Source organism: Hypanus sabinus, chromosome 16 (genome assembly GCF_030144855.1).
Source record: "Hypanus sabinus isolate sHypSab1 chromosome 16, sHypSab1.hap1, whole genome shotgun sequence".
Classification (NCBI taxonomy): domain Eukaryota; kingdom Metazoa; phylum Chordata; class Chondrichthyes; order Myliobatiformes; family Dasyatidae; genus Hypanus; species Hypanus sabinus.
The window spans coordinates 14,255,406-14,269,872 of record NC_082721.1 but is presented as its reverse complement, the minus strand read 5'-3'; the positions used below and the strand labels follow the sequence as shown (position 1 = coordinate 14,269,872).

The 14,467-nt window shown below is 37.2% G+C and overlaps 1 protein-coding gene across 1 annotated transcript in view; it reads right to left on the bottom strand.

The window, feature by feature from the left end:
- rnf126 (ring finger protein 126) overlaps positions 1-14,467 on the bottom strand; it is a 58,666-nt gene that overhangs the window by 30,513 nt on the left and 13,686 nt on the right. The window contains exons 2-3 of the mRNA XM_059991153.1: positions 10,929-10,990; positions 7,806-7,869 (exon numbers count right to left, since the gene is read on the bottom strand). Coding sequence (XP_059847136.1) covers positions 7,806-7,869; positions 10,929-10,990 — 126 coding nt within the window. The remainder of the gene's footprint in view (positions 1-7,805; positions 7,870-10,928; positions 10,991-14,467) is intronic.

The window sequence follows — 14,467 nt, the reverse complement described above, 5'->3', positions numbered from 1 at the left end:
CAAGAACCTATTAACCTCCATTTCAAATATGCCAAATGACAAGGCCTCCACAGGTATCTAGATTCCCCCACTACTGGAAACAGTCTTTTCACATGTACTTTGTCTGGGCTTTTCAATGAAGTTTCAGTGAGATCAGCCCTAAAGCTCCAGAGAGTACTGGCCCATATGTTAACCGGTTCATTCCCAGGATTATTCCTGTAAGCCTCCCCTGAACCCCCTCCAATGCCAGTATATCTTTTCTTAGATATGGAGCCTAAAACCACTCACAATACACCAAATGCAGTTAGACCATTGGTATACAAGTATTATATTTGTTATTGAGGACTAAGGCCACAGGAATATTTGGCACTATCTGTCTATTGCCTTTCCCTCTCCTGACTGTTACCCAACTTCCTGGCTCTGCAATCAAGGTATGAGTATCTTCCCGCAGCTCTTATCTATTACCTCCTCATTCTCGTGAATGAGCCAAAGGTCATTCAGCACCAGTTCCAGGTCCCTAACACAGTCTGTAAGGAGATGCACCCAGATGCATTTGTCACAGATGTAGCAATCAGAAAGACTGGAGATCTCCCAGATCTTACATTAGGAGTACATCACTGACCTGGAATCCATTTTCACTACTCTAGCTGGGCACTAATAGACAAAAAGAGAAACTTGACAGAAACCTCAACCTTGTCTCCACCTCTCCTTGCCAAAATCAACTGAGTCAAAACCTCTGTTCCCTACTCTTCCGTTGACTCACTCTAACAATGTCTGCTCTGCTTAAACCTAAATTCTTTTTATTGCCCCAAACTATCTCAAACATCACAGGAAGTCCCAACATATCCCACTCACTTTTAAAAATCTGATGCTTAAATTGATGCTAGAGATTCTATAAGAAACTTCAGTAGGTGGTTGAAGATGGAAGAAAAGTAAGAGGAGTAGTCATTCTGTGGCACTGTATTAATAATGAAATCTTAAGTATTTCTTTAAAAAATTCTATCACATTTTTTGTAATTGGCCCACAAATTATTGTCTCAATCAATTAGTAACCTGCTGTTAAGCTGCAGGCATTTCTAGAAATTAAAGCCATTAAACATAATGGATTAAACAATTACTTTGGGAAATATACAATTAATTTGAGATGTGCTGCAAATGCAAACATTAAATAGCTGTACCAACTACAATTACACTGGACAGCAAATTTTTTCAAAAGTGTTGCTTCCTCAGAAATTTTTTGCAGTTATGATGGACCGGTTGAAGCCGGACACAAATATAATTTCAGACTACTTGCATCACGTAGGAATTTTGAGAAACATGAAATTGACTTTCATTGAATATAACGCATGTAATTACATAACAGTGCTGATGCTTTGCAATAGTTTAACTATGCTAAAAATGTTCTGTTTATGATTTTTGTTTGCACTCAGCATCTGAGGCTTCTCGCTTAAATGTCCAACAATAATCAGTCGGCATTGTAGGGTTCTAGTTGCCCTGGTACCGTTTCTCCATGACTGCAATGTACTGGTGAAACCTTTCACCATGCTCATTACTGATGGCACCACTAATGAACAAAATGAACCTTTAGTGACATGATGCACTTCATGGTTTTATATGCTCAAAACATGTTCTCAACTAGCTGCAAATAGCTGCAAGAAAAACTTCATGAACCCTTTGCAGTTACTTGATTTTCTACATTAGTTACTCATAAAATGTGATCTGATCTTCATCTACGTCACAATAATAGACCAACACAAATACACAAACAACTGTCATTCTTCTTGGTATACTGAGTATACTATTTAAACAATCATAGACTAGGTTAAAAAAAATGTGAATCTCTGGGGTGATGCCTTCTACAAAATCTATTTGAAGTCAGGTGTTGCAATCAATGAGATTGGAGGTGTGGGTTTCTAGAGATGACCTGCCCAATAGACACACAAAATTACTGACAAAGCCTATTCTTCTCAAGAAAGATCTCTTTATGTGCATCAAGCCTTGATCAAAACAACTTTCAGAGAAGTTTAGAAGAATTGTAGAGATGCATGAAATTGGAAAAGGCTACAAAAGCATGACTTGAGTGTTCATCAGTCTACAGTAAAAAACAATTACCTTCAAACAGAGGAAATTCAGTACTTTTGCTTCTTTCCCTAGGAGTGGGCTTCCTGCAAAGTTAACGCCAAGATCACAATGTGCAATGCTGAAGGAGGTGAAAAAGAACCCAAGGGTATCAGCAAAAGACCTGCAGAAAACTCTAGAGCTTGCTAAAGTCTCTGTTCACGTGTCCACTATAAGAAAAACACTGAACAAGAATGATGTTCATTTTGTCCACAGAGGAAACTGACACTCTCCAAAACCCACCTGTATGTTCCATAACATTTCTGGGGCAACATTCTGTGGACAGATGAGACAAAAGTTTTACTTTTTGGCAGAAATGCACACCAATATGTTTGGAGGAAAAAGAGCACTGCACACCTACACCAAAACCTCATCCCAACTGTGAAGCATGGTGGAAGAAGCTTCATGGTTTGGGCTAATTTGCTGCCTCAGGGCCTGGATAGCTTTACAATCGTCAAGGGGACAATGAATCCAAAATTGTATACAAACATTTTACAGGAGAATGTCAACGTAACTGTCCGTCATCTGAAGCTTAATAGAAGTTGGATGATGAAACAAGACAATGATCCAAAACACAAGATTAAACTAACAGAATGGTTTAAAAAGAAGAAAATTTGTGTTTTGGAATGGCCAAGACAGTCCAGACCTTAACCCAATTGAAATGCTGTGGCATGACCTGAAGAGGGCTGCTCATGCAAGGTATCCATATATAACCATATAAGAATTACAGCATGGAAACAAGCCATCTCAGTCCTTCTAGTCCATACCGAAAACTTACTCTCACCTAGTCCCACCGACCTGCACTCAGCCCATAACCCTCCATTCCTTTCCTGTCCACATACCTATCCAATTTTACTTTAACTTACAATACCGAACCTATTTCTACCACTTCTACTGGAAGCTCGTTCCACACAGCTACTACTCTCTGAGTAAAGAAATTCCCCCTCGTGTTACCCCTAAACTTTTGCCCCCTATCTCTCAACTCCCAGAAATATTGATGAACTGAAGTAGTTTTGTATGGAGAAATCGTCTAAAATTCCTCCTCATCATTGTGCAAATCTGATAAGCAGATGTAGGAAAATTGGTGGAGGTTATTGCTGCTGAAGGAGGTTCTACCGGTAATTAAATACAAGGATTCCCATAGTTTTTTCAGCCTGGACTGTGAATGATTAAACAACAGGTTCAATTAAGATATGAAAGTACAATTATTTGTGTGTTATTAGCTTAAACAGATTGTGTCTGATTATTATTGTGACTTAGATGAAGATCAGACCACATGAATAATTAATGCAGAAAACCAGGTAATTGCTTAGTATTCACAAAGTTTTTCTTGCAACTGTAGTTTGGCGCTCTGTGGTTGTGAACAGAATTTTCAACAACAGCCTGGAAGACCTTCCATGTGATATTCTCCACTCTTTCTAATTGCCTGACACTGACGACCTATTTGATTTGTGAACCAACAAAAATGCCTTCTTTAGTCATGGCATCAGTTATTCTGGGATCCTTGCTGACAATCAACACTGGCGCACTTCAGGGGTGTGTGCTTAGCCCACTGCTCTACTCTCCATATACACATGACTGTGTGGCTAGGCATAGCTCAAATACCATTATAAATTTGCTAACAATACAACTATTGTTGGTAGAATCTCAGGTGGCGACAAGAGGGCGTACAGGAGTGAGATATGCCAACTAGTGGAGTGGTTCCTTAGCAAAAACCTGGCAGTCAACGTCAGTAAGACGAACGAGCTGATTGTGGACTTCAGAAAGGGTAAGACAAAGGAACACATATCAATTCTCATAGAGGGATCAGAAGTGGACGAGTGTAAGCAGCTTCAAGTTCCTGGGTGTCAAGATCTCTGAGGATCTAACCAGGTCCCAACATATCAACGTCTATAGTTGTACTGTGGAGAGCATTCTGACAGGCTGCATCACTGTCTGGTATGGAGGGACTATTGCACAGGGCCAAAAAAAGCTGCAGAAGGTTGTGAATCTAGTCAGCTCCATCTTGGGTAACTGCCTACAAAGTACCCAGGACATCTTTAGAGAGCGGTGTCTCAGAAAGGCAGCGTCCATTATTAAAGACCTTCAGCACCCAGGGCATGCCCTTTTCTCATTGTTACCATCAGGTGGGAGGTACAGAAGCCTGAAGGCACACACTCAATAATTAAGGAACAGTTTCTTCCTCTCTGCCATCCAATTCCTAAATGGACATTGAATCTTTGGACACTACCTCGCTTTTAAAAAAAAATTTACAGTATTTCTGTTTTTGCACTTTTAAAAATCTATTCAATATTCATTATTGATTTACTTATTTATTATCATTACTTTTATTTTTTTTTTCCTCCCTGCTAGATTAGGTATTGCATTGAACTACTGCTACTAAGTTAACAAATTTCACATCACATGCCGGTGATAATAAACCTGATTCTGATTCTGAAAATCCTTCACTGAAATATTTGTGCCCGGTGACAGCAGATTCCACCCATGCAGTCTTGAACCCAGTAATTCTGCTTTTGCCTTTGATGAAACCAAGTCTCTGACTCAGACTGAGTTATCAGATGAGGCCCACTTGACATTAAAGGTTCAAAATCTGTATCAGCTTCAGTGTCATTTTCCATTCCTGGCTCATGCTTCTTGGTCTCTTTGTCTGCCTCCTCCAGACTCCATGCCTCTGGTGGCTTCGGTACTGGAAGACTATTGTCAATAGGCACAGGTCTCATGGCTGAAAAGAGGTTAGGCTATTCAGAGGATTTCTTACGCATGTAGGAACACCAAATGTAAGGAGCTCATGCTTCGTCTTGGTCACCAATTTTACACTTATAGTAGAGCTCATCTGCTTTCTTAATAAGAGGAGTCATGCTCGGTCTTTGAGACTTAAGTGTATACTCATCACAAATATAACAGAAAATATCACAGCTGTTGCAACATTGGCAAGATATTTTTCTATCACAAGTACTTCCGAAAACACAATTATTTTATTATAATGAGTACACACAATATGCTATGCTCGTAGAACAGGTACATCAATGTGCCTGCAAACTGATATGGATGTAAATGCAATGCATTGAACAGTGTGTGTGTGTGTGTGATGTTTTTAATTGCTTTCTGACACTTGTCTTGACATGCAGCATCCACCTTGCCTAAGCATACCCAGTAATACCTGAACAAGATAAAAAAAACTTTTCAGTTTACATTGTGGTTAACATTTTAGTTGACTTGAATTATGAAATGAAATAATAAATGTTGATGATTTCAATATAATAGTGCATGATAAGTAAATTTCACAGTGATCTTCATGATCAGCTGCGCAAAATCCATAAAATACACCTAAAACTATTCAGTAAGCAAAACCCTTGTTGTCCAGTGATATTAATCTTTTTCAATGAACATTCAAGTATAGGCAGAGAGAAAAAAAAATCAAGATATCTTCCTTACTTTCTCCCTCAAGTGAATTCTCATCCTCAGAGACGTCAATTCTTATCACAATTTACATCAATCCTTTCTGCTTCAATTCATCCTGTTCTCTTCATTCATTTTATTTGCACTATTATCCTCCCTTCGTTTCTCCCAAAACATATTAATACCACTTCCTTGACCTTGTAATCACACATGGGCATGTTATCTATTTTGGCTTGATCAGAGAAAAGATCAACCCTGATCAGTGTCCCCAGCCTTTCCCAAGGCGTTCTGGCCCCAGGAATAGACATGTGAGTAAGTAGCACTAAGCAAGTAGAGGGAGAGGAGGTAAACAAAGTTTTTATAATTCACTCATATCTTACTTTCAATATCACAACTGCTTTGTTTTTGGCTGTCATGAACCACAATGTTTTTATAACCATTCATCAGCCAAACCTCTTACACCTCCAATTTGATAACCCAGCCCCAGTAAAACCCATACTTTCTCTCACGTTGATCTTTTCACTGGTATAACTCTTGCTCTCCTCCTTAAATCTAAGGGATAAATTCTTGAACAAAATTGACAAACAATTTGCTTAGCCACTCAAATTCAGATCTGTCTGGACTACAAAGCAACAGCAGGACCTGCTCATTTTATTGTGTTTCAAACACAACACATGGGTAATGTTTGATACTTGTGCTGGTGTCATGTATCAACATTTTCATGTTTACTATAAAGTATAACACAGAAACAGGCCACTCAGACAAAGTTGGTGTTTATCTTTGCAATGGGCAGTATTATGCCCACAATACAGTATGCACATATTGGTGTGAAATTCTAAGTTCACATCTTATTACAGAAAGGAATGTAACAATTGGACTAAGGAAAAAAAATAGATTAAATCAAGCATAACATCTAAGAGATTTACCAAGAGGGTTAGTGGCAAATAGCCAACAGCTTATGGTGTTTAATAAACATTGCACATAGCTACATCTTGGAATGTGAACAAAGATATAACTCTTGATTGGTCTTCATTGCCATGTTACATTATTTATTGACATTAATACATGATCTGCCATTCTATACAAAATGTCACTAAGATTACATGCTCATTAATGATCATCAAGATAGCAAATTTCAGTTATGATCAATTCATTTTTGATTACCTTAAGCAGCTGTTTAGAACAAGATGATTGACTACAAGATAGAAGTCAAGTGTCATTGCCATAGTGGTGAAAGAAACAGCATCACTCTCTGGTTGGCAAAAAGATTCTTGGCTATTACAAAATGGAATCATATCCATTTCCACTACAGCATGGTAGCCAGTGAACGCTGAAGAAAAAAGATAATTTGGCCCTAATATCTTGTAACAAACTGCAACTGTATACACAGTTAACATATCGAAGTGTACAAGGCACTGAAAGGGTAACCAGAAAAGATTTTGGAAGGGTTTACTTGGTGGATTTCAAAGGATGTCTTACAAAGTGGGGATGCTGAGAGTTTCTGCAGGTAACTCTATTAAACCTAAAACCTACACGCTGGCTTACTACATTAAATTTTATATAAAATGCTCATTTCTTCATGCTTCAGTGGTGATAAAGGTTCATAGATTTTATAACAGATCGTCCAACATTGAATGACAAATGTGTGATTTTCTATGTTGACTATACTGCTAGAATGTATCCTATGACAACTTTTCCAAAGAGCATTGCTGTGTTCAGCCACATTTTGGAAGGGCTCCTATTCAGGCATAAGAGCCCATCAGTTGAGCAACTACCACTGGACTTCACTGCAGGCATTATCCATCCGATGCCACTATACTTGCCCATCTGCCAGTTTCAGCTCGTGTGCGTTCTATCCTGGCCCACCAGTGCAGAGGGCCCTCTCATCAATGAGGCCAAACAGTGCTGAATGCCCAAATTCCGTCAAAGCCTAAAGCCTTCTTTCCCCAAAATGCCGACGCTCTCTTTGAACAAAAGTTACTAACCAGATTTCAAAGCGCAGATCTCTACACAAGGGTCAGCCTATGATCAATTAAGCTTCTTACAGGAAATTCAATCACCAAGTGTTTCCAAATAAGATCCACAGTTGGCACTACTGCATTTTAAAAACATTTTTAAAACACATTTTAATGAATTCTATTGTATTTTCTAGAGTTAAACACAACAAACTGATAACATTGGACACTAAAAAAATAACTATTCGTTGAAAATGTTGTTCTCTCAGAAACCAGAGTACATTCATTTGAACATTACTATGCATGGCAAGGTCATTAAATACACTTGAAACCCTGGAAAATCATGCTACCAACCTCAAATAACTGTCGAGTCTGGTCACTTGTGGAAGCTGTTGAATTCGAGCCATTTTCAGCATTTCTACAAGAATTCCAAATATTGCATAATTAACAATGTCATAAAGTATAGATGCCATAAGAATTTCCAACTAGCTATAATGCACAGCAAGACGGATGGCTTCATCTGTATCATTTGCTGTATTAAACCCAGCATCCATCTCAAAAGATAAATATAGTAATATAGTAATACTATTCCCTAATGGACCCTAATATACTGTGCATCTAATGCTATTGGATCCAAGGACACCTACATTTTTCTTTCATATCTTTCCTTGGAACACTACAGACTGCTTACTCTAAACAGAAGTTTACTGATCATTAATGGCTCATTTCATTAAATCACATATTAATAGAAGCAGCAATCAAACAAATGAACTGGCCTATTCTCAGCTGTGTGCTGTTATTTAACAGGATAAAGCTTGGGTAAACCTTCAGTCAAGTATTTAATACTCCTTTCCTTATATCAACTCAGAGTTTAGTTAAACAGAAATTTAGTTTAGTTTTTTTAAAAGCAGAATTAATTCTACCATGCTCCCTATAAACTTATTCTCCACTCATCAGGAAGCTGATTAGGTGGCAGCAGGATATCTGAAGTAGTTCTATAGAAGTCATTACAATAGAAACCAACATGGAGGGAAGAAAGACAAATCAGTGATACACTTAAAAATCTTGTTGGTTTGGGTGCAAAATCACTATGTAGATATGATGGGTACAGGTAGGGTAAATGCAACTTGGCTTTATTTGCAGAGTTTGGGTGGGACTACAACTAGAGGGTATGGGTTAAGGGTGAAAGGTGACAAGCTTAGGCAAACATGAGGGGAAGCTTCTTCAGTCAGAGGGCTGTAAGAAAGTGAAATGAGCTGCTAGAACGAGTGGTGAATGCAAGCTTGATTTTAGTGTTTAAGAGAAGTTTGGATAGGTACATGGATGGTAAGAGTATACAGGATTACGGTCCTGGTGCAGATTCATGGAAGTAGGCATTTTAAATAGTTTGGCATGGAGTAGATGGGCTGAAAGGCCTGTTTCGCTGCTGTGCGTTTCTGTGACTCTGAGTTTCTATTGTCAGATAACATTCAAAATTACATTGGAAGCTATATATACAACTAATCTTTTTCAAAACATACAACATCCTAAGCCAAATAACACAAATACAACAGCACAACAATTTCTATTCAGCCCTATTCTAACAAGTCCATGAGATAGCAGTTACTCTTTCCACCTCCCTTCATTACAAAGATAGAAAACTCGTGCTTGAATTAAAGTTAGATATGCAGTAGTAGGTTTCCACTTGTTACCCCAAGGAGCCTCTCCTGTTTTTACAGGACTTTTACCCTGAGGTGAAGAAAAGACAAAACAAGTGGAAAATCAAACAACACATGAGACACTTTTAGATCTTACAACTCATTTCAATTCATAAGCTCTTAGTGACTGAACATTTTTTGTTCTCCAGGCACTTAGGCCATCAACTTGGTCATTCAGACACCAAGAATTAGCAGAGTTATTAATATGCTATCACACATGAAAAATGTGCATCTTATTTATCCTGTTGAACTGTTCCTTCTGGAAATATTCATTTTCAATTCATCAGGACAGAAAAATTATGTTATCTTTCAGGCTTTCAACTGCTTAGCACAATTTGCAGAGGGCATGTTAGATTAAGACGAATTCTTAGTTTAAATGCATCAAATTACAATAACAAGATATAAAGATGGGTTTAACACAGCCTACAAAAGAAATAACATACATCTTCATTCAATTTAGTATATATTATGTAGATACAGAGGCCAATTCTTTTGTGTGCCTAAATACAACATTGAAGAATATTCAGTAACAGAAATGCACAATAAACAAGAACCACATTTATTCAGTCTAAGACTTTCAAAAGATATTGTAAATAAACAGTATCCTAATTCCAAATAATAATGTTATTAGAGGGGAAAGTTTGTTGATAAAAAAGCAGAGAGAAAGTAGAGGAGCCTGAAGATCTACAGTCAAAAATTCAGAAATAACTCCTTCCCTTCCACCTTCAGATTTCTGAGTGGTCAAACCTTGTAACTCCTTTTTTGGAACTATTTAATCATTTTTGTAATTTTAAGTCTTTGTTACTGCTGCTGCAAAACAACAAATTTTATGTCATATATCAATGCTACTAAATCTGATTCTGGAATAAAAGCATAAGGTATTCCTTAAAAGCTTGCATATTATCCAACTCATCTGGTTCCAACTTGTTTTAACCTATTCCGGCCATTGTCACCAACAAAGACCTCTTATTGGCACCATACAATTATCATTTCTCAAATTTCCACCAAGCCCTCCCCTTCTCCACTGTTTCTTATCTACAGGTTGCTTCTCAGCATATCACCCAAACCAACTTGAGTATGTATTCCTAAGTGGAATTCAACTTCTCCATCTCATCCACCTAATGTTCAAATGGCTTCACTAAATGAGCAGAAATTTTCCTAAATATTACACTAACTAAAGCCATCACAATTCCATTCCCCAGCCACAAATTTGACTTGATATAACATTAGACCACCTTCACATGTAGTATGTCTGACAGCTTTTTCTCAGCTCATTTGCTGCTTACACCCTTATGCACATCTTTGTTACTGCATGACTGGTTCATTTTAAATTTTTCTCCATAAACTTGGTCATCCAAACATTTTAAATGCAAGTTCCTCTCTTGCTCAATTTTATTTGCAAGTTCTCCCTTTTAATCACAAACAGGAAGTGTTCTAGAAGATCACCACAATTACAAAGCCAGTAATTAAAATAGTACCTCAATAAAATATAATATTTTGCCGATATCTTGCTTATCATCATTTATGGGGCAAATGGGAAAATTATAAAGTAGGGTTTTCAAGTAAATTTAACTAAAATCCATAAATAGAAAGTGTTATCTGACTAAATCTCTGTAGTCAATTTATAATTTTCCACATAATTCAAAATTATTATTCTAGATCAACACCCATTTTGGGGGGCTTTTGTTATGTCACAGAATTTCTTGTCCAATTATAAAAACATATTGAAAATTAAGAATAAAACTAATTGGAATATTTTTGAGCAACTATACTGTTTTACCTTGGTGTTTGTTCGAGTAATTCTTCTATAAAACCAGAGTCACATCTTGGACATGTGTATTCCTGGGGGCAGAACACAATAGCATCAGACTTATTACAAATAACATCATGAAATCATCAGCAGACAACTTTCTTCTGGTGCTACTCTTTAATTATGATAGATGAGGAAGTGAACAGATGATTGTTCAACGTGGTCATGATTTTATGGTGAATTTTTTTGCCGTCATCTCAAATACTATAATGGCAGCAAAATACAAATAAATAAACTGCTTTTAGAACAAAACTCAAGAGTGTCCATTCAGCTGGCATCAAAATTTAATTACTTGTTTTTGAAAATAGTTTTCTTCGGGAAGGGTGGGTATCATATTTTCAACATCCTCACCAAGCAACATAAAATGCTGTAAAGACTTTATACCAATTTTCCAACATTTTCAGATAACTAAATAATTTAGATGTGAATATAGTTTGTAATTTTATATAAGACACTTTTAGAATAATTCTCTATATTCTTTGCATATTAATTTAGATAAACAAATTATTCCTGCCAGGAGAGATAACAGATGGCATATGGTTTGCCGCTAGTATTCCAGAATGTTCAAACATAGCCACAGACTGAATTATCAATTTGCTAGTTAACCAATCTAAGATTAAATATTTTTTTTGAAATTTATGAAATAATTTTTAATTATAACATTTTATCAACAAGCAGAGTTGGCTACAAAGTAATGGCTTAAAATTCACATGATTCTGCACTGTCATTTTTTCTACCTGAAGTAACAACAATCACTCCCTTTAGATTTGAGAAACAGCATTAAATTCATAGCACATTAATTAAAATTACAAAGTATATAATTATTACTCAACAATAAAAAATGTGATTGAGTAATATGCTTTAAACACAAAATCCCTTTAGCATAAAAAACAAATCTGAGAATTAAATGCAAATAAATGCAGAAAAAAATAGTAGTGATCTCAGAACAATGTCAGCAACATTTCAAAATTAGCAGACTTAAAGAAATCGTTCTCTTTCCTATATGCACCTTGAATAGATTTTTGTTTTTGAAGATATGGCGAAGTATAGTCACTTTAGCCTCTGTATGTCAATCACTCACTCCTTCCCTGTACGTTAGAGTTACTGCACTATTTCCCGGTGATTTCACCTAGTCTCTACATTTCTGTATATGTAACACTGCAAAAGTTTCCATCTATTGAAATAAATTATTTTCATACTTAATCAATTAGAATCAAAATGCCATTCTATTCTTCAACAAACCAGTCAAGGTAAATGTTATAGATGCAGAAAGTGCAATTGTTCATTGGATTGCAATGAAATTCAAACTTATGGAGAACCATTAAAACAATACAATTTGGCTCATCTAACATAAAATGTACTAATCCAATAACCATAGTAAATCTGTCTCTTTGCTAAATATTAACAGTAAATTTCTTATTGCCATTTATTTAAAGATCTTCTGAATTAAAACATATAGCTGGTACAACTTATTATATTACAATTTCTGGAAAACCAAGACTTCTCAGCTAGAAATAACCTAGTTGCCAATTGGAGTTCGGAGGCAAAAAGCAAAGGTGACTTCATCCAGGTTGAGAAGGGAACTTTAAAAATCAACGCTTCATAGCTGGGTTTTTTTTTTCGGAGTTTCAACAGTGGTCAATCAGATTTTTGGGATTATTTAGCAAGGTGAAATAAAAACAAGGAAGGGCAAGCAGAGCAGCCATTATTGGAGTGCAACAATGTTAGAGTGGGGAAACTTTTGGATTTAGCTTAACAGGCTTGGCTGATAACAGGCATGGGCAACGCAAATATCTGGTAAGCTTTTTCTTGTTCATTCAGTATACAATATAAAGTATATGATCTTGTAAGACAGTTATAGAGATTGGCAAGGATGACATTGTGGTTATGGTTGAAAGACGATTGTAGTTGAGAGCCTAATATCCAAGGATATACAATCTATCAAAAGGACAGGCAGGTAGGCACAGGAGGAGGAGTGTAAATAAAAATGAAATAAAACCTTTATAAGGAGGTGCCATAGGATCGGAAGATGTAGAATCCTTTTGGGTAGAGTTAAGAAACTGCAAGGGTAAGAGACCCTTAGTAGCCAGGATGTGATCTATAAATTACAGCAGAAGATAGAAAAAACATGTCAAATAGGCAATGTTATGTTAGTCGGTGGGGGGGGGGGGGGGGTGGACTTCAATATGCAGATAGATTGGACAAATCAAGTTGATGCTGTACCCCAAGAGAAAGAATTTGTGGAATGCATCCAAGATGATGCAACTTTTGATTGAACCCACTAGGGCAAGGGTCGGCAACCTGTGGCTCCAGAGCCGCATGCGACTCTTTGATCTCTGTGCTGCGGCTCCTCGTAGTTTGTTAGTTTTTGAAATGTAATTCGAAATTTGAAGATTATGGTGATCTTGTACAATCTAAAAACGTTGTGGAGACCCCATTTCCTGGCACATCCGAACCGGCTCACAATTAGCCACCGTTCCAGCTAAGGGAGATAGCCTACGGGGGGTTGTGAGTACGTGTCTTTTGGAGCATCCGCGCCCATGGGGACGGGTTGAGGGAGGCTTTAAATCAAGGCTGTTTAGTTCGAATAAAGTTACCTTTGACTGCAGTGTCTTTATTTTAGCGCTGCGTGTAGCGCTACACCGCTACAACTTGTTTTTTATCGCTATTAATATACATCACCACTGCCAATGCCTGACACCCGCCAGTGCGCGCTTTCTTTTAATCCTTCGATCCAAGGTAGGCTACCTATGGAGTAACCTTCAACCCAACGTCTTTTTTTCGGAGTTCAAAATGTTTTTGTTGCATGCAGAAATGTAATTTTGTTTTCTCTGCAGGAGTTCATCAATTTCATAAATGCAACACATTATAGTTTGTTTATACATAGCATAAAGGCAAAAAAAACCGTTGTATGCAGTGTCATTTCATTTTAAATGTCAAAAGGGTTTTGTGGCTCCCAGTGTTTTCTTTTCTGTGGGAAATGGGTCCCTATTGGCTCTTTCAGTGGTAAACGTTGCCGACCCCTGCACTAGGGGATCAACAATCTTGGATTGGGTATTGTGTAATGAACCAGGTATGATTAGGGAGTTTAATGTAAAGGAACCCGTAAGAAACAGTGATCATAATATTATATAATTTACCCTGCAGTTGTAAAAGTCAGATGTGTCGGTACTACAGTGGAGTAAAGGGAATTACAGAGGCATGAAAGGGGAGCTGGCCGAAGTTGATTGAAGAGTACACTGGCAGGGATGACAGCAGAGTTTCTGGGAACAATTTGGAAGGTGCAGGATAGATACATCCTAAATAAGAGAAAGTATTCTAAAGGTAGGATGACGTTACATGGCTGTGGCTGACAAAAGAAATTAAAGCAACACAGTGGCTATATAACATAGCAAAAATTAGTAGGAAGTTAGAGGATTGGTTATTTTTAGAAACCAACAGAAGGCAACCAAAAAAAACCATTGGGGGAGGGGGAAGAGTTGTAATATAAAGCTAAGCTAGCCAATAAT